At 34.4% G+C, this 21888-nt stretch overlaps 1 protein-coding gene across 2 annotated transcripts; it reads right to left on the bottom strand.

The window, feature by feature from the left end:
• Nucleotides 1-62: 62 nt before the first annotated feature.
• LOC114265760 (uncharacterized) lies at nucleotides 63-21459 on the bottom strand. Of its 2 annotated transcripts, none has more exons than XR_014342490.1 (4): nucleotides 21034-21459; nucleotides 2185-2442; nucleotides 1790-2065; nucleotides 63-502 (listed from the first exon to the last, which is right to left on the bottom strand). XR_014342490.1 is itself a non-coding variant. In XM_082892119.1 (4 exons), exons 1-3 carry the CDS (start codon nucleotides 2569-2571, stop codon nucleotides 2048-2050), a joined length of 324 nt encoding a protein of 107 aa, XP_082748245.1. In that variant the 5' UTR covers nucleotides 2572-2631; the 3' UTR covers nucleotides 63-502; nucleotides 1790-2047. The 2 variants fall into 2 exon arrangements, 1 of the variants encoding a protein (XP_082748245.1); XM_082892119.1 differs by lacking the exon at nucleotides 21034-21459 and adding an exon at nucleotides 2524-2631.
• Nucleotides 21460-21888: the final 429 nt, after the last annotated feature.

Below are 21888 nucleotides of genomic sequence, written 5' to 3'. Positions count from 1 at the left end.
CAAGCAGAAGCAGCAACTATGAAGTAAGCAAAAAACATCTAATATCCATACACCAAATAACCTGCATACTAACTTTCATACTCAACTTCTATCATATTAAGCTGATAACAACCTCAAACATACAAATCAAAAAAGTATCTAAATCATAAGATTCACTAATCTCTAAAATACAACTTTAAACATCCAAAAAGTATAACTATAAATCGTAAATCAATTAGTGTAATATTTAGTCCAAAAGAATGAATTGACTAGGCCATGCAACTGTACTTCCTATTACATCTTGAAGATCATACATCTCATGAGTAGAACGAAACAACAACACGTTGACTGTTACGTGGTTCACCCATACTTTCCAACACAAAGGTCTAAGAGTCACATAATGCACCTTTGACTTGGGATCCCTTGATGCAATTTGGCCTTCTGCAACCACCAAGTTTGTCCCCTAACAATGCAACAACTTGAATTTGACATTCTCTAAGCTCGACACACCATTACTTTGATCCTACAAAAATTAAGAGTATATAAGCATACTGCATAACATTCATCCCATTTACCAAGTATTAGTTCAACAAAGGAAATGAAATTGTCAAAAAGCTTTAAGGAGAACTCACTTATATATGTCGTTGATGTCAAAAAAGAAAATTTCAACCTGATGAATACATATTTTGAGGTGGTCACACTTATGAGTCTACTCAACCTGATGAATTTATTAAAACTAAATGGACATTCTAATTCAAGTGGATCTCTAGTAAGTCCCTCAGTTCTTCACTAAAGAACACAATGAGATGATTTTGGAGTCCTCATTATGAGAGCTGTATTAAAATAAATAAATAAATAAATAAATAAAAAAACACAGATCTAAAAGTGTAAAAAAACTATAATTAAAAAACTGGAGAAAACAGGTTCTACCCAAGCAGATGAAATAGGTAGCCCACTCTTCTCTACTCTCTCTTTCTTTCTCAAAGAAAATGCCATTCACGTTTCAGTTGGATGAAAACCGTGCTAGAAAGCTATGTATGCTGGTGCAGGAGAAGAAATATATTACTACCTACCAAGACTATCGTATGTGGCACATAATTCTATGTCTTCTATCTCGATACATAAGATTATGCATCGAAGTTAACGTATTTCAAAATAGTCATCATTTCTTACAGTGAAGAATGCATTGAATTAGAGAATACAACCCTAAATGCAAAAAACACAATCGTGTTCTTTCTGAGACCATTGAGCTATTATCCAAAGAGCATCACAATTTTTTCTTGATTTCCTTACCCAATATACAGACTCTCTTGAAAGTAACAGCTAAAATTCATAATCCAAACTTAAGACAAAGCATTCTTACTATTTATTTCAGCTTTTGCCTTCTATTGCTTTGTCTAAAAATTTCTTCCTCCTAGCTATAGCATAGTTCTCAATGCTCAAAAAGTAATAACAATAATAAGATCAGCAGTACAGTTGAAACTACGTTTGGCTCTAGATAGGGGTTGAAATTGTATATAGCTCTACATTTTGAAGATTTGTGATTCTTTTCCTCATATTTATTGTCATTTACTATTACTACTACCAGTTATATTTGTTTAATTTTCAATGAATAGAGTACTAAAATTGGTTAAAGGATTGTTCTACCAAACCATGCTATTTTAATAACAGATCTTTCAAACTCAAACTAAAGCTATTTGGAATTTGTTTTCCAAACCCATGTTTTGAAAATATGATTTCACTAAAGTTTTGTTCTCAAACTATGACTTCAATCATAACAATTGAGACTTCTAAAAAGAGCATAACGTACCGTATCTAAAACAGTTAGAAGGTTTGCAATTGAAGAACCAGCACGTTTAGATAATTTCATAGCTTCAATGCCTTCAGTAACAGAACCAACTTCATTCACCTAAAAAACCATAAAAAACTTCATTAAGCATATAGCTACCACATAATTCCAACAATTAAAGACATGAAGAGTAGATAAAAATGTTCTGAAAATACTATTTTCACTTGCTGAAGTTGGAAGGTTGTCATGAGGAGTAGATTGGAGTAGATCAGAGCTTCTTTAGGAGGGATTGGTACCCTGCAATCAAAGAGAAACATGCAAGTGATTTAAATATAAAACAACAAATGATTTGAATCAAAATTTACTTGAATTAAATCATCAAACATTATATTATCATGTTTACCTTTTCCTCTTACATCATTTTGCCTTCTTTCTTTGATAAGCATGGCTCTTATCTTATTGAGTTGTTGTTCTAAGTCCAGCACCTTGCCTTCAAGTTTTCTCACGTGCTCATTTTGGTGTACTTGTGCATCAACCTTAGATGGTAAAGCCCCAAATCCCAGCTCTCGTACACTTCCACGATGCTCAGGACCAAAAGTATGAAAAATCGCATCATCTTTTATAGATTTTGGACACTCATCAGTAGAAGCCTTATGAAGTTCTTGAACCTTTTTCTAAAAGTATAAAGCATATCTTAATAAATTGATGTGAATGCAAATTATAATAAATAAAAAAAAATGAAGTAATACTGGTACCACAGTTGCATCAAGCACTTCATTCATGGATTTTCCTTCCTTCCTCATATGCCCTTTAATCCAAACATCAACTCTTGATATGGATGATGGTGCTCAACTTTCTCTTCTCTAGAAAATAAAATAGAAAATGAAAATCAACATGTTTAAAAACAATCTCATAGTAACCATATTTCATACCCAATTTACAAAACTACTTGAATTACTCTTAAATTTACCATTTCATCCTCTAATCGTGCATAACCTTTACGACTCATGGTGTGAAAGAGGGTTTGCTTTTGCCCTAAATCTTTTACTCTTTGCCTACATATACAAAAGAAGAATGTCATAATTTATATGATTAATAATTCATAATTGAATCACTATGAAAAAATTTGTTGGTCTAATTAGTTCATAAAAACTAGAGAGTTTCTATGAGGAAACTTACCTTTCCATTCAACCATTCTACATTATCAGGTTTGGTGAGGACAATATTGTGTGCTAGCTTAGCACTTTTACTACGAGGTCTTATTTTTCGTGATAGTTCAGATTTGTGTGAGCGCCATAATCTGCCAAACTTTTGCATGATGTATTCCCTATGGCAATCAAGTATTTTGAATCTAAGCTGCATTTGCATTTAAACAAAAATTTAGTGATTAGGAAAAAAACTTGAGTTGATAGTATAATATCAGGCCATCTCTCTATGGTTATTGGCACCATCTCTCGTGCCTAGATCCCTTCTTAAGTTGATAATTTAACTGATTTAGGTCCCATAGGCTGATTCCTTTCATTGAAGTCAATTTCATCACACTTTTGTTTTCCTTTGTCATGCATCTTTAATTTTGATGCCTCCCTAGTTTTCTTCTTTGGTACTTGAGTGGAGTCTACAACTCCTTCCATATCATGTGATTCAACATGTGGAGAAGTAGAACACTCATCTGAAATTCTAAATGATGCATTTCTTCTTTCATCCATTGTCGCAACAATTATAGCTTCACGCTCCTTTCTAATTCTTTTCTCAGCTTTTGTCGAACTTTGTGCAATACATAAGGAAAAATAAGAGATAATGTCGACAAAAATTGGTTATAAATTCAATTTTATGTTAAATGAGAAATAAAGTACCTCTCCACTCATCTTGTTAGTTGATAATTTCAAGATTCAACTATTAATAAGAAAATGGGCATTCACAATAACAATCAGATCAGCAACAATAAACCTGAGTCATTGTAGAAAAGAACAAATATCAATATCAGCCACCTCTGAACTTTGATTTTTGTTTGTGAACAAAATCTAAACACAATGTTTGTGAACAGAACTTTAATTCTAAACACACGATCTAAACACAATGTTTGTGAACAGAACTTTAATTCTAAACACACGATCTAAATACAATGTTTGTGTACTAAAAATGGGAATTTTTTCCCTTAGGCAAATGGTTCAACCTAAGACACCAAATACATGATTTAGCGTCAATATAATTTGAGAAGAATTTAACCCCTTAAATATTCTTCAACTCAATATTCTCAATATAATTTGAGAAGAATTTAAAAAACCACAAATTTCAAATCAAACATCAATACATACAACTTTACAAGCCAAAGAATAAATCTTTATAAGCCAAACAATAAATTCTTGATAATATTGATTTCAAAGACAACACAATATTCACCTTACAAGTATATTCACTCATATTAACTTCAAAGAAAATAGCTAGTGAAATTATATAGAAATAAAAAAATAAAAAGCATGACAAGTACAGGAGAACTAGTCAAGCCCAATGAGTATTCGGTTATATGAAAATCAAATGTACTTCTCAATAAGCATTCAATGGAAACACCGTTATTTTGTGTGGACCTTTGGACATCACTTGTATGAAAACGATGTCCATTAATGACATAACCCAAATAAGACGTTGCATGCTTTCTTGGGCCAGCTGCAAGCCATTTCAATGTATCTGAAACCTTATTACCACATGATTCAATCTTTGCTTTCAACCACTGAGAAAAAGTGTCCATTTGTCTGGAATGAAGTAAAGCGGCATCCCTTAAGAAACCACTGTCCAAAAGCTTAAGCTCCTCCGCGTGCATTCTAATACGGAAGGCGAATTGTGAGATAAATATATCATATAAACACCCAATTAATAATAGATATTTCTGTTATCATACTTACTCTGAATATGGTTGGACTTCATAATTGTTTATCAACACACAGTAATGAGCAATTTGTAACATATCATCAGGTACCATGATGGAATTCCCCAATGTAATCGGGCGTCTTAGTATTGTTTCATTTCATTGCGGTTATGTCAAGCACCTATTTTAGCTGCTGGCTTCATGTACCCACTACAAAATTGCATGCACTCTTCAGCTATATAGCATTCCGCTATACATTCCTCAGGTCTTGCACGATTCCTAACATATCCCTTAAGTATGTTCATATATCATGATTGCTTTCAAAAGTCGAGAAGCAGATCTATTGTTCTAGGTTACATGATTTAAAGTTGTCTGATGGTTATAGCTCCAATATTGCTAATTGTGTTTCATTAGAAGAGTGCAAGCTGATAGGCACAAGTCATATGATTGTCGCGTCCTGATGCAAGAGTTGTTGTCAGTAGCGTTGAGAGGGATTTTACCTCTAGGACAAGTTAATTATGAAATTTTGCTGTAAAGAAGTAACAACAATGTTGTTTTCTTCTGTGCTACTAACAACATTGTTTCCGGTGTCTACAACATCCACTTATGGTCATTGTTGATTGGATAAATCTAGAAACACCATCTCTTCTCCATTCTCTATCCTATTTAGAGATCTGGCAGTTTGGGGTATTTGATAAGAATAAAGTTCACCATCCTACAAAAAATCAAGAACTTCAATAGATTACTCTTCTCCCAGTTTTTCTCCAGAAGCGACCTTAAAACTTTTACAATGCTGCTTCATTGTTGCCAATAACGGAACAAAAGCAGTCCTCGAATCCCTACCTTCAGTGTAGTTTGGGGGCAAAAAGAATTCTAGCACGTAAACATTGTCTTCAATATAACTACTCCGCAAGCAAATTGCAAAAGAACCTGTAAGTCCAAATTTGCGTGTGTAGTGTATGGAAAGGTACTCAGTTATGCTAAATTTGGAGTACATTTTCGCACACTACACATGCAAATTTGGACTTATAGGTTCTTTTGCAATTTGGTTGCGGAGTAGTTATATTGAAGACAATGTTTACGTGCTAGAATTGTTTTTGCCCCCAAATTACACTGAAGGTAGGGATCTGAAGACTGGTTTGGTCTGTTATTGACAACAATGAAGTAGCATTGTAAAAGTTTTAAGGTCGCTTCTGAAGAAAAACTAGGAGAAGAGTTATCTATTGAAGTTCTTGATTTTTTAGAGGATGGTGAACTTTATTCTTATCAAATATCCCAAACTACAAGATCTTCAAATAGGATGGAGAATGGAGAAGAGATGGTGTTTCTAGATTTATCCAATCAACAATTACTAGAAGTGGATGCTGTAGACAACGAAAACAATGTTGTTAGTAGCACAGAAGAAAACAACATTGTTGTTACATCTGTACAGCAAAATTGCATAACTAACTAATCCCAGAGGCTACAAAGAAAAGCTAGAATTCCAATTAGCTTGGAGGAATGCCACGTTAATTGCTTTCAAAAGTCGAGAAACAGATCTTTTGTTCTAGGTTAGATGATTTAAAGTTGCCTGATGGTTATAGCTCCAATATTGCTAATTGTGTTTCATTAGAAGAGTGCAAGCTGATAGGCCTCAAGTCATATGACTGTCACGTCCAGATGCAAGAGTTGTTGTCAGTAGCGTTGAGAGGACTTTTACCTTTGGGACAAGTTAATTATGAAATTTTGCTGTAAAGAAGTAACTACAATGTTGTTTTCTTCGGTGCTACTAACAACATTGTTTCCGGTGTCTACAGCATCCACTTATGGTAATTGTTGATTGGATAAATCTAGAAACACCATCTCTTCTCCATTCTCTATCCTATTTAGAGATCTTGCAGTTTGGGGTATTTGATAAGAATAAAGTTCACCATCATCTAAAAAATCAAGAACTTCAATAGATTACTCTTCTCCTAGTTTTTCCCCAGAAGCAACCTTAAAACTTTTACAATGCTGCTTCATTGTTGTCAATAACGGAACAAAAGCAGTCCTCGAATCCCTACCTTCAGTGTAGTTTGGGGGCATAAAGAATTCCAGCACGTAAACATTGTCTTCAATATAACTACTCCGCAACCAAATTGCAAAAGAACCTGTAATTCCAAATTTGCGTGTGTAGTGTGTGGAAGGGTACTCAGTTATGTTAAATTTGGAGTACCCTTTCGCACACTACACATGCAAATTTGGACTTATAGTTTCTTTTGCAATTTGGTTGCAGAGTAGTTATATTGAAGACAATGTTTACGTGCTAGAATTGTTTTTGCCCCCAAATTACACTAAAGGTAGGGATCCGAAGACTGGTTTGGTTCTGTTATTGACAACAATGAAGTAGCATTGTAAAAGTTTTAAGGTCGCTTCTGAAGAAAAACAAGGAGAAGAGTTATCAATTGAAGTTCTTGATTTTTCAGAGGATGGTGAACTTTATTCTTATCAAATACCCCAAACTGCAAGATCTCCAAATAGGATGGAGAATGGAGAAGAGATAGTGTTTCTAGATTTATACAATCAACAATTACTAGAAGTGGATGCTGTAGACACCGGAAACAATGTTGTTAGTAGCACAGAAGATAACAACATTGTTGTTACTTCTGTACAGCAAAATTGCATAACTAACTAATCCCAAAGGCTACAAAGAAAAGCTGGAATTCCAATTAGCTTGGAGGAATGCCACGTTAACTGCTTTCAAAAGTCGAGAAGCAGATCTTTTGTTCTAGGTTACATGATTTAAAGTTGCCTAATGGTTATAGCTCCAATATTGCTAATTGTGTTTCATTAGAAGAGTGCAAGCTGATAGGCCTCAAGTCATATGACTGTCACGTCCTGATGCAAGAGTGGTTGTCAGTAGCGTTGAGAGGACTTTTACCTCTGGGACAAGTTAATTATGAAATTTTGCTGTAAAGAAGTAACAACAATGTTGTTTTCTTCGGTGCTACTAACAACATTGTTTCCGGTGTCTCTATCATCCACTTATGGTAATTGTTGATTGGATAAATCTAGAAACACCATCTCTTCTCTATTCTCTATCCTATTTAGAGACCTTGCAGTTTGGGGTATTTGATAAGAATAAAGTTCACCATCCTCTAAAAAATCAAGAACTTCAATAGATTACTCTTCTCCTAGTTTTTTTCCGAGAAGCGACCTTAAAACTTTTACAATGCTGCTTCATTGTTGTCAATAACAGAACCAAAGCAGTCCTCGAATCCTTACCTTCAGTGTAGTTTGGGGGCAAAAAGAATTCTAGCACGTAAACATTGTCTTCAATATAACTACTCCGCAAGCAAATTGGAAAAGAACCTGTAAGTCCAAATTTGGGTGTGTAGTGTGTGGAAGGGTACTCAGTTATGCTAAATTTGGAGTACGCTTTCCAACACTACACATGCAAATTTGGACTTCCAGGTTCTTTTGCAATTTGGTTGCGGAGTAGTGATATTGAAGACAATGTTTACGTGCTAGAATTGTTTTTGCCCCCAAATTACACTGAAGGTAGGGATCCGAAGACTGGTTTGGTTCTGTTATTGACAACAATGAAGCAGCATTGTAAAAGTTTTAAGGTCGTTTCTGAAGAAAAACTAGGAGAAGAGTTTTCTATTGAAGTTCTTGATTTTTCAGAGGATGGTGAACTTTATTCTTATCAAATACCCCAAACTGCAAGATCTCCAAATAGGATGGAGAATGGAGAAGAGGTGGTCTTTCTAGATTTATCCATTCAACAATTACAAGAAGGGGATGTTGTAGACACCGGAAACAATGTTGTTAGTAGCACAGAAGAAAACAACATTGTTGTTAATTCTGTACAACAAAATTACATAACTAACTCATCCCAGAGGCTACAAAGAAAAGCTAGAATTCCAATTAGTTTGGAGGAATGCCACGTTAATTGCTTTCAAAAGTCGAGAAGCAGATCATTTGTTCTAGGTTACATGATTTAAAGTTTCCTGATGGTTATAGCTCCAATATTGCTAATTGTGTTTCATTAGAAGAGTGCAAGCTGATAGGCCTCAAGTCATATGATTGTCACGTCCTGATGCAGGAGTTGTTGTCAGTAGCATTGTGAGGACTTTTACCTCCAGGACAAGTTAATTATGAAATTTTGCTGTAAATAAGTTGCAACAATGTTGTTTTCTTCGGTGCTGCGAACAACATTGTTTCCGGTGTCTACAGCATCCACTTATGGTAATTGTTGATTGGATAAATCTAGAAACACCATCTCTTCTCCATTCTCTATCCTATTTAGAGATCTTGCAGTTTGGGGTATTTGATAAGAATAAAGTTCACCATCCTCTAAAAATTCAAGAACTTCAATAGATTACTCTTCTCCTAGTTTTTCTCCAGAAGCGACCTTAAAACTTTTTCAATGCTGCTTCATTGTTGTCAATAACGGAACCAAAGTAGTCCTCGAATCTCTAACTTTAGTGTAATTTGGGGGCAAAAAGAATTCTAGCACGTAAACATTGTCTTCAATATAACTGCTCTGCAAGCAAATTGCAAAAGAACCTATAAGTCCAAATTCGCGTGTGTAGTGTGTGGAAGGGTACTCAGTTATGCTAAATTTGGAGTACCCTTTCGCACACTACACATGAAAATTTGGACTTACCGGTTCGTTTGCAATTTGGTTGCGGAGTAGTTATATTGAAGACAATGTTTACGTGCTAGAATTGTTTTTGTCCCCAAATTACACTAAAGGTAGGGATCCGAAGACTGGTTTGGTTCTGTTATTGACAACAATGAAGCAGCATTGTAAAAGTTTTAAGGTCGCTTCTGAAGAAAAACTAGGAGAAGAGTTATCTATTGAAGTTCTTGATTTTTCAGAGGATGGTGAACTTTATACTTATCAAATACACCAAACTGCAAGATCTCCAAATAGGATGGAGAATGGAGAAGAGATGGTGTTTCTAGATTTATCCAATCAGCAATTACTAGAAGTGGATGTTGTAGGCAACGAAAACAATGTTGTTAGTAGCACAGAAGAAAACAACGTTGTTGTTACTTCTGTACAGCAAAATTGCATAACTAACTAATCCCAGAGGCTACAAAGAAAAGCTAAAATTCCAACTAGCTTGGAGGAATGCCACATTAATTGCTTTCAAAAGTCGAGAAGCAGATCTTTTGTTCTAGGTTACATGATTTAAATTTGCATGATGGTTATAGCTCCAACATTGCTAATTGTGTTTCATTAGAAGAGTGCAAGCCGATAGGCCTCATGTCATATGATTGTCACATCTTGATGCAAGAGTTGTTGTCAGTAGCGTCGAGAGGACTTTTACCTCTGGGACAAGTTAATTATGAAATTTTGCTGTAAAAGAGTGACAACAATGATGTTTTCTTCTGTGCTACTAACAACATTGTTTTCGGTGTCTACAACATCCACTTATGGTAATTGTTGATTTGATAAATCTAGAAACACCATCTCTTCTCCATTCTCTATCCTATTTAGAGATCTTGCACTTTGGGGTATTTGATAAGAATAATGTTCACCATCCTACAAAAAATCAAGAACTTCAATAGATTACTCTTCTCCTAGTTTTTCTCCAGAAGCGACCTTAAAACTTTTACAATGCTGCTTCACTGTTGTCAATAACGGAACCAAAGCAATTCTCGAATCCCTACCTTCAGTGTAGTTTGGGGGCAAAAAGAATTCTAGCACATAAACATTGTCTTCAATATAACTACTCCGCAAGCAAATTGCAAAAGAACCTGTAAGTCCAAATTTGCGTGTGTAGCGTGTGAAAGGGTACTCAGTTATGCTAAATTTGGAGTACCCTTTCGCACACTACAAATGCAAATTCGGACTTATAGGTTCTTTTGCAATTTGGTTGCGGAGTAGTTATATTGAAGACAATGTTTACGTGCTAGAATTGTTTTTGCCCCCAAATTACACTAAAGGTAGGGATCCGAAGACTAGTTTGGTTCTGTTATTGACAACAATGAAGCAGCATTGTAAAAGTTTTAAGGTCGCTTCTGAAGAAAAACTTGGAGAAGAGTTATCTATTGAAGTTCTTGATTTTTTAGAGGATGGTGAACTTTATACTTATCAAATACACCAAACTGCAAGATCTCCAAATAGGATGGAGAATGGAGAAGAGATGGTGTTTCTAGATTTATCCAATCAGCAATTACTAGAAGTGGATGTTGTAGGCAACGGAAACAATGTTGTTAGTAGCACAGAAGAAAACAACATTGTTGTTACTTCTGTATAGCCAAATTGCATAACTACCTAATCCCAGAGGCTACAAAGAAAAGCTGGAATTCCAATAAGCTTGGAGGAATGCCACGTTAATTGCTTTCAAAAGTCAAGAAGCAAATCTTTTGTTCTAGGTTACATGATTTAAAGTTGCCTGATGGTTATAGCTCCAATATTGCTAATTGTGTTTCATTAGAAGAGTGCAAGCTGATAGGCCTCAAGTCATATGATTGTCACGTCCTGATGCAGGAGTTGTTGTCAGTAGCGTTGAGAGGACTTTTACCTCTAGGACAAGTTAATTATGAAATTTTGCTGTAAAGAAGTAACAACAATGTTGTTTTCTTCGGTGCTACTAACAACATTGTTTCCGGTGTCTACAACATCCACTTCTGGTAATTTTTGATTGGATAATTTAGAAAAACCGTATCTTCTCCATTCTCTATCCTATTTAGAGATCTTGCAGTTTGGGGTATTTGATAAGAATAAAGTTCACCATCCTCTAAGAAATCAAGAACTTCAATAGATTACTCTTCTCCTACTTTTTCTCCTGAAGCGACCTTAAAACTTTTACAATGCTGCTTCATTGTTGTCAATAACGGAACCAAAGCAGTCCTCGAATCCCTACCTTCAGTGTAGTTTGGGGGCAAAAAGAATTCTAGCAAGTAAACATTGTCTTCAATATAACTACTCCACAAGCAAATTGCAAAAGAACCTGTAAGTCCAAATTCGTGTGCGTAGTGTGTGGAAGGGTACTCAGTTATGCTAAATTTGGAGTACCCTTTCGCACACTACACATAGAAATTTGGACTTACAGCTTCTTTTGCAATTTGGTTGCGGAGTAGTTATATTGAAGACAATGTTTACGTGCTAGAATTGTTTTTGCCTCCAAATTACACTGAAGGTAGGGATCCGAAGACTGGTTTGGTTATGTTATTGACAACAATGATGCAGCATTGTAAAAGTTTTAAGGTCGCTTCTGAAGAAAAATTAGGAGAAGAGTTATCTATTGAAGTTCTTGATTTTTCAGAGGATGGTGAACTTTATTCTTATCAAATACCCCAAACTGCAAGATCTCCAAATAGGATAGAGAATGGAGAAGAGATGGTGTTTCTAGATTTATCCAATCAACAATTACTAGAAGTGGTTGCTGTAGACACCGAAAACAATGTTGTTAGTAGCACAGAAGAAAACAACATTGTTGTTACTTCTGTACAGCAAAATTGCATAACTAACTAATCCCAAAGGCTACAAAGAAAAGCTGGAATTCCAATTAGCTTGGAGGAATGCCACGTTAATTGCTTTCAAAAGTCGAGAAACAGATCTTTTGTTCTAGGTTACATGATTTAAAGTTGCCTGATGGTTATAGCTCCAATATTGCTAATTGTGTTTCATTAGAAGAGTGCAAGCTGATCGGCCTCAAGTTATATGATTGTCACGTCCTGATGCAAGAGTTGTTGTCAGTAGCGTTGAGAGAACTTTTACCTCTGGGACAAGTTAACTATGAAATTTTGCTGTAAAGAAATAACAACAATGTTGTTTTGTTCTGTGCTACTAACAACATTGTTTCCGGTGTCTACAGCATCCACTTATGGTAATTGTTGATTGGATAAATCTAGAAACACCATCTTTTCTCCATTCTCTATCCTACTTAGAGATCTTGCAGTTTGGGGTATTTGATAAGAATAAAGTTCACCATCCTCTAAAAAATCGAGAACTTCAATAGATTACTTTTCTCCTAGTTTTTCTCCAGAAGCGACCTGAAAACTTTTACAATGCTGCTTCATTGTTGTTAATAACGGAACCAAAGTAGTCCTCGAATCCCTACCTTCAGTGTAGTTTGGGGGCAAAAAGAATTCTAGCACGTAAACATTGTTTTCAATATAACTACTCCGCAAGCAAATTCTAAAAGAACATATAAGTCCAAATTCGCGTGTGTAGCGTGTGGTAGGGTACTCAGTTATGCTAAATTTGGAGTACCCTTTCGCACACTACACATGCAAATTTGGGCTTACAGGTTCTTTTGCAATTTGGTTGCGGAGTAGTTATATTGAAGACAATGTTTACGTGCTAGAATTGTTTTTGCCCCCAAATTACACTGAAAGTAGGGATCCGAAGACTGGTTTGGTTCTGTTATTGACAACAATGAAGCAGCATTGTAAAAGTTTTAAGGTCGCTTCTGAAGAAAAACTAGGAGAGGAGTTATCTATTGAAGTTTTTGATTTTTCAGAGGATGGTGAACTTTATTCTTATTAAATACCCCAAACTGCAAGATCTCCAAATAGGATGGAGAATGGAGAAGAGATGGTGTTCTAGATTTATCCAATCAACAATTACTAGAAGTGGATGCTGTAGACACCGGAAACAATGTTGTTAGTAGCACAGAAGAAAACAACATTGTTGTTACCTCTGTACAGCAAAATTGCATAACTAACTAAGCCCAGAGGCTACGAAGAAAATTTGGAATTCCAATTAGCTTGGAGGAATGCCACGTTAATTGCTTTCAAAAGTCGAGAAGCAGATCTTTTGTTCTAGGTTACATGATTTAAAGTTGCCTGATGGTTATAGCTCTAATATTGCTAATTGTGTTTCATTAGAAGAGTGCAAGCTGATAGGCCTCAAGTCATATAGTTGTGACGTCCTGATGCAAGAGTTGTTGTCAGTAGCGTTGAGAGGACTATTACCAGAGGGACCAAGGAATGCAATATTCCGATTGTGCACTTTTTTCAATCAAATATGTCAAAGAGTAGTTGATAGGAATAAATTAGAACTACTCGAAGAAGATGTTGCTGAGACTTTATGTACGTTGGAAAGGTTCTTCCCTCCATCAATTTTTGACATTATGGTTCACTTGACAATCTATCTGGGATAAGAAGCTCGCATATGTGGACCAGTGCAATTTCGTTGGATGTACTCATTTGAAAGGTGAGGTGTATATCACTTTTTATTATGTATATCTAGTGATGTATTTGTCAAAAAAGCTATTAACTTGAATATTAATTATATTATGGTCTAGATATATGAACATACTTAAGGGATATGTTAGGAATCGTGCAAGACCTGAGGAATGCATAGCGGAATGCTATATAGCTGAAGAGTGCATGCAGTTTTGTAGTGGGTACATGAAGCAAGTAGCTAAAATAGGTGCTTGACATAACCGCAATGAAATGAAACAATACTAAGACGCTCGATTACGTTGGGGAATTCAATCATGATACCTGATGATATGTTACAAATTGCTCATTGTTGTGTGTTGATAAACAGTTTTGAAGTCCAACCATATTTAGAGTAAGTATGATAGCATAAATATCTATTACTAATTAAGTGTTTATATGATATATTTATCATCTTGGCTTTTGTGAGAGGAATGCCACGTTAATTGTTTTGCCCTCTCTTGTGACTTGAACATCCTTTTAAATCTTGGTATTATTGGAAAATATCGCAACACCTTCGCAGGAACCCCCCTTTTAATCTTCTTAGTGCGTTTATCTATTTTCCGACGTGAACAATTGCATTTTGGACATGTCCCTTAAGCTCTAAATCTTTTCTAAACAAACAGTAATCATTCACACAAGTATGAATTTTCTCATATCCTAGATCAAAGGCTTTGAGCATCTTTTTTGCTAAATATACAGATTTGACAAGTGCGTTATCTTCTGGTAGCATATCATACACTATTCGAAGAAGTTCATCAAAGCTTTCATCAGAATGATCATATGCAACTTTATGCTTGTATAAAGAAACAATTGCTGAGAATTTAGTGTACTTTGTACACCTTGGATATAAAGGAGTTTCAACATCTTTTAATGATTGTGTTAATTCTCTCTCTCCCTCTCTCTCTCTCTCTCTCTCTCTCTACTTTTACTTGTAGACTTTGTAAAATCATTATCTTTAAAATGCACGTCTCTGAATATCTTATATGTATCTAAAATTTCAACATCTTCCTAATATGATGATGCACTTAGTTGTTTCCCGTGAAGGAACTAAGAAGTATATTTAGGATCCATCCCTTCCATGACCAAGTGCTCGTACACTCACAAAATTGGTGAGATAGATTTCAACAATTTCTACAAGGGCAAATGATCATTTCGGGATTCCCTACATTCGCCTTAGCTATATCTACGAATTTGTGTAATCCATCTAGATAATCTTTCTACACTCTAATAATTTTACATCAAAATTTATTATTCCAATAAAATGACCATATAAAAGCTTAAAAGTTATTGTGTTTGAGGAAAAAAACCTTGAAAGATGCACCTAGGATTTATCCATCTAAACCCAAGTAATCTCTGGATACGATTGTGCTCAGAGCTACATGTAATCTCTGGATCCAAACCTAAGTAAATGAGTCCACTTCCAATGAAAGAAGAGGGAAGCAAAAATTTAAAATAAGGGTACTACAATTTTATTTCTTGTCAATCAATCAAATAAATTAAATTATATAAACTATACATATGTCTACTAGGAATTGATGTTGATAAGTTGATACTTTTATACCATACTATGTATTTAATTTTGAAATGACTTTTCAATGTTCTTCATAATTGTAAAATGATGGTGATAGATAAAGGGAATTCGGACATTTAGAACCTAGTATGGTGTTAAACTAATAATTTTTTCGTTTAATAGGATTAGTTTGTTTGTTGCCTTTAAGTATTAGGTATATTTGGGGTCATTTTTAAAGCAATTTAATGAGAGACAAAAAAAAAAAAAATCTCTACTATAGTATTCCAGATGTAAAATGATTATTACAGCCTCTTATCTTTGAAGCTTGCATTCTGTAATAGAATTATATGTTCAATATGCAATGTAATGGTTCGTTTCGTTGGAGTTATGATGCAGCCAATACTCATTTTTCAGAAAATAATAACCTATGTAGTAGCCTTTATATACAAAAAAAATCATACATATGTCTCATTTTATATGTGACGCCCCAAAAATCGGGAACATCAGATAATATATTAACCATTAAATACAGGGTTTATCTAAGGTTACAAGTGTAGGAAATGTCACTAATGAGTCCTTTGGCTAATAACCAAGCAAGATCCCAGGAAGGTCGGAAGAGTCAAAATAGCCTCCCTTCAAAGTCCAACCACCTTAGATAGCAAAGCTACTTTTTTGACAGATCTTGACAAGGTAGTAACACAAGGCCTACATGAGTTGACGGGGTATAAGGATAGGCTACAAATATTATATATATACAAATTTCAAAATCATGTCTTAAATACAACATGGGATCTATCACTTACAATCTTAAAACACGTTTACAAACTAGTTTCTAATCCTCCTAGGGTAGTCATACGTCCTCAAATGCTTCAGCTTTGCCTTCGACCGGTCTAATAGTCTTCAATACCTGGCATGAAACGCCATGATCTTTGAATGTCCAGTAAACGCACACACACTCCGTCCCTTTTTCCCATTCCAATACACCATCATTTTTGTAGTGAACAAGTAATGAAGCATGAAGTTCAAGTCAATAATAGCAATTTCAATAACTGAGGAAAGGAACATGTCATTCAAATAGATAACAAAGGTTATAATGTTAGTGGTTAGTATTCTAGAAATCCCCCAAAGAAATTTCATCCTCCCAACCACAAGAATTGGACACCGGACTATTCAGAACTCCCCCTTTGCTGCTTTGTTGCAGAACTAACCTCGGATGCCTGCCAACGGTTATATACCGCGTAGCGCCAACCGCAGGGCCTCAAAAGGGACAGCGAAAGAAAAAAGGTTTTATCTCCTGAATCTAACCTTATCCTTCCAAAAAATTTTATCCTCTAGAATGTCCCATCCGGACCCAACCTTGTCTCACCAATCAAACCATCACAAAGAGTTCGAATACGTCTGTTCCATTCTAGGGTTTACGCGACAACCGCTTGCGTGAGACTTAACCTTCAATTAGGGAGCACATCCCATCAATCCATACATAACACATTATCATCTCTTCATTATTCAAGTGATCGAAAACCCAATACCATCCCAATTAAGTTTTTCGTTTGGATCAATGTTTTAAGTCAAGTTAGAACAAACTCAACAAGATAGTAATATCCACATAAGCATGAGCATCATTAAAATGAAGAAGATAAGGAACATAACCATAACACATGAAACATCATACCAAGGCATGATCATAAACTAATAAGCATATTCATGTACACAAGAGCATAAAACACCCATGCAAAACTAAATTTCCAGATTCAATACCATTTAAAGATTAAAGTCAAAAGGGCTATTTTAGATTTTTACCGAACTCGGCATTCCTATGGTTCATAGAGAATTTAATCTAGTTTTCAGAACGTGTTTCAGAGATGTGATAGCTTTTCCAGATTTTTAGTTATTCAAGAAATGTTTCAGTGCTGTCTAGATTCGTCGACCGTTACGAAAATTGGAGTTTCTCACAAATCGTTCACTCATTTTCAATGAAACCAATTTTAGTTGAAAGATAACTCCTTAAGGAAGATATTTACATAAAATTTAGGTCCAGAAGATCTTTCTACATTTTTCTAGAAATTTCGAAAGTTGGATGAAAAATAGATTTTTCTGGCACAGTTCTTGAAAATAAAAATTTGGTGAGAAAAGAGGTCAACTAGGGGAAATTTCCCACTTGTATTGTGATGAAAACTTTCTAAATAATATGTATTAAACTCAAAAATTTAAGGTGAAGGTGTGCCTTTGGAAATTTTGGGAGTTTGATATGGAAAAAGGTAGTCTTATACCGATTAAGAGAAATACAAGAAGGTAGAATCAAGACTCAAATCCTTTCATTTTTAACATGAGAATACTATCAAAACACATTTGAAATGAGTGTTTAAAACTTCTAAGAGCATGTATTTGAAAAGGAAAAATAAAAAAGAGAGTTGTGTTGTGGCTTACTTGAGGGTTGTTGGAATTACTAGCAAACTTTTTCTCCTATCTTCCACCAAGCTCACCCTCCTCCCTCTCTTCTCTCACTTGAATATAGTGTGGGTGTGTGTGTGGGTGTGTATATGTTCTCAACAAATGGGGATGAGTGGTATTTATAGAGAATTTGGTGTGAAAAGTCCCAAATGCGCATTGGTTCCAATTCAATTGAATAGTGCCTTGATTTAGTTTAAATATAATGGAATGAGGGAGGATTAGAACCTTAATTATGTATTTAATTATGATCTAGTTTGGTTTAGGGCTAATTTAAATACCTTCTAGTTAGAAGTACACTCATATATATAGCAAATCTTTATAGGTACCAAGGTCATTATTGTTTCAAGATTTCAAGAGATTTGTTTGTACTAAAGTACAATGATTACAGCCTAGGAGGTATGATGGCTAGCCATGTGATGGTGAATTGATGGACTTGTTTTATATATATATTTTTTTTGTGTACAAATCTTGGAAATTGTAAAATATAATGTTAAAAAAAGATTTTAGGGTACAAGCGCATATATAAATATATAATGATACTTGTTTGGGGTCAATTTGTGATTTAATAAAAATGTGAGGGCTTGGGTTCAATTAAAGTATCTATTTTAAGTGTTGAGTTAATAAATTAGTGTTAGCAAAAATATTTCGGTTTGTATTATCTTGCTTTGAATTTAAAGGTAAATAACCGAATGAAGATTGTGAAAATCGGAAGTTAAGGTTTAGAGTGATTAATCTAAAATTTGAGAGTTAAATAATTAATATTAGAGTGTGAGAAATGATTTCTAAGCTTCCAGGGTCGATTAGGGTTTATATGGGTTCGTCCGTGATGCATTTTCGGTTCTAGGATTTAATTTGCGAACAATCAACGTATTAAGGGCTTTATTATAATAACTCAAAATTTAGGGACCTAATAAGGTTTACAAAAGTTAGGTGTCTCACATTATATATATTCATTGGAAGTCAAAATGAAGTGTTTTTATTAATCTTGAGGAGTTGGAGAAGCAACAGCCCCACTCAAAGACCAGAGTCATTAGTATGAGAGAAATTTTAGTTGGTCAGAAAGATGCCTCAACATCAAGTTCTCTCATCAAGCTCTAGAATCACAATCCACAAGCCAAAGTTATTTTAAAAACTAGAAACTAAAAAGCCATCTCATAATAGGACATGCATAACTGACAATACTTAAACAGCATAAAACTCAGCATATGAACAAGATTTTTGGACAAACCAAGCATTATTATACACACTACAACAAAAACACATTTTAGTGACACCATACTAGTGGCATGTTCTTAAAAAATGTCACAAAAAGAATATTTGGTGGCATTTTTTAGAAAAATGTCACAGAGCTACAAACATACCAGGCTCTAGTGGCATTTCAATTAAAAAAAGTGTCACTTCACTACAACAAAAATGTCACTACAACAAATTTACATTTTAGTGACACTACACTAGTGGCATGTTTTTAGAAAATGCCACAAAAATAAAAATTGGCATTTAATGTTTTAGAAAAATGTCACAGAACCACAAACATATAAGGCTCTAGTGGCATTTCAATAAAGAAATGTCATATCAATTTTATGGCATTTTATAAAATAATGACACAAAAAATTATGTTCGTGATATTTACCAACAGATGTCACTAAACTTTAGTCGCAATGGCATTTTTTAAAAAATGTCAGGACACTAGGTAGGTGCAAATTACTTTTTATGGCACTTAGGTGAAAAGTGTCATAAACAAATATTTTATAGCATTTTGAGAAATACCACTAAGCCAAAAACTTTCCAAGCTTATAATGACATTTTTGAAAAAACAAAAAATGCCAATATATTTTCTAAATTTTTAAAATGCAGTAAATGATTAAAAATAAATAAATTAAACTCAATATACACTACAGGAAAAAGCACATTCGGCGACTAAATTTCCTAACAAAAAAAAATTTGGCCGCTGAAAGTATAGCTTCCAGCGACCAAAACAGCATTAGTTGCCAAAAGTAAAACTTTTTGGCGACTAAACAATTTTAGTAGCCAAAAGTCTACAATTGGCGACTAAAACTAAGTTTGGTCGCTGATTATATGGGTTTTAGTGACTAAAAAATTTTTAGTAGCCCAAAGTAAAGCTTTTTGGCGACTAAAAAAATTTAGTAGCCAAAAGTCTACAATTGGCGACTAAAAATAAGTTTGGTCACTGATTATATGGGTTTTATCGACTAAAAAAATTTTAGTAGCCAAAAGTAAAGCTTTTTGGTGCCAAAAAAAAATTTAGTAGCCAAAAGTTTACAATTGGCGACTAAAAAATAAGTTTAGTCGCCAAAAGTGGTCATTTTTAGCGCAGGAGAACTAAAATCCAAAGGCGGGAATTAAATTTTTTGGCGACCAAAATTTTGGTAGCTGAAAGTGCATCTTCGGCGACCAAATCCGATTTTGGTCGGCAAAAGTTAAGTTTTTTAGCAACTAAAAAATAATTAGTAGCCAAAAGTATAGAATTGGCGACTAAAAAATATTTTTAGTGGCCAAAAGTGGTCTTTTTTTTTTATTTTGCTAGTAAATAGTTTATTTTACAGAAATTATGTTCAATAAAATAATTATGTTTATACATATACTTTTATATTAATATGGATGTATGTACTATATAAATAATATATGTTGCATATATAATCATGTGGTGCTATAGAGGTGTAGTAGGAAGAGTGTGGTGTATAAGGTTTATGGTGCGGGAGGTTGGCGGTTCGAGTCTCCACAAGAGCGGATCAAATTGTTCTACAACGAATTATCGTCATGAATGGCACTTGATAGCGTCACAAATAGTGCTCACCATGACATTAAAGTGTCACTGAAAGGTTTTAGTTTGATGGTGTACTGACACTTACAAGTGTCACTAACTCTTTTTTTAATGGCGCTTGATAGTGCCACAAATAATATCTACCATGACATCAAAATGTCATTTAAAGTTTTTAGCCATGATGGTGTAGTGGCACTTGCAAGTATCTACCGTGGCACAGATACAAATGGCACTTGTTCAAAATGTCATTAAACCAATAGTTTTGTGGCACTTTCAAATGTCACTAAACTAAAAAAATGTTGTAGTGACATTTGCTATTCAACATTTACAAAGAGAAATTTTCAAGTGTCAACATTTCATCCCAAACATAGCAACCTAGAAACCAAAAGCAGGCAAAATCATAAGATCAGATTTGGACTTTCAAGCTTGCGTATGAGTGAAATTTATTTGAGACAAAAGTAGAATTTCCCTAACAATGCAAGCTTGCATATTCAAAGATTAGAAATTACCTTCACAAAGAGCAAGCTTAACCTTCATTCCCTTGCAATTTTTGAAAGCAAAAAGCTCTTATATATCAATCTCTGCTAGAAGGATATCAATGGCTTGATAATCTTTCTGAAAAATTCAATTCTCCATAAAATCAAAATGGGGAAAAATAGAAACCTTAATATTCAATATAAAATAATCACAAAAAATTTGACTTCCCCTTCTTACAGGTAAAATAGAACTGGATTAGTTTCCACCTCACTATATGAACTTCATGAATCTATGATTGTTAAGTAGAGAGGCAAATCAAATCATCTCACATAAAACATATGTTTTGCAACCAAAAAATGGGGAAGACAATAATATAAATTTTGTAATTAATTAAGCTACTTAGTACTGATAGTATACATTAAAAATGTTTCTTGTTTTTAAGAAAGATTCTCATAAAAAAGCACAAAACTACACCTTCATATCTATTATTTCCTACAAACATGAAATTCAGAAACATTACTGTCCTATAGTACTGTTGATCATCCCAACCTGTTAGTGATAAAATGAATAGCCTATTGTTCACAATCAAGAATAATCAATACTCGGTCAAGCAATACAAGTAACAATGAGTTTGATTTTGTGCTTTACGCTCTAGTAAAAACTATCCCATCTCTCTCCATTTCATGAACGCACAACTGAAGCATGGATACTCACCTCTTGCTGTTCCATTCTTTCTCTTTGATGATACATATTGCAGGAATACTCCAAGTCTCATTAGCATGGTCTATCAATGTAAGGGCTGTCATCGAAAAGTGCATTTACAAAGCCATTCATCTCAACTTCCCTTCACAAGAATAATATAGTTTAAACGATCGTTGTTCCTATTT

The sequence above is a fragment of the Camellia sinensis genome, chromosome 10 (genome assembly GCF_055761805.1).
Source record: "Camellia sinensis isolate YWXY chromosome 10, ASM5576180v1, whole genome shotgun sequence".
Lineage (NCBI taxonomy): Eukaryota > Viridiplantae > Streptophyta > Magnoliopsida > Ericales > Theaceae > Camellia > Camellia sinensis.
The sequence above is the reverse complement of the archived record's forward strand: the minus strand, read 5'-3'. Positions and strand labels throughout refer to the sequence as shown.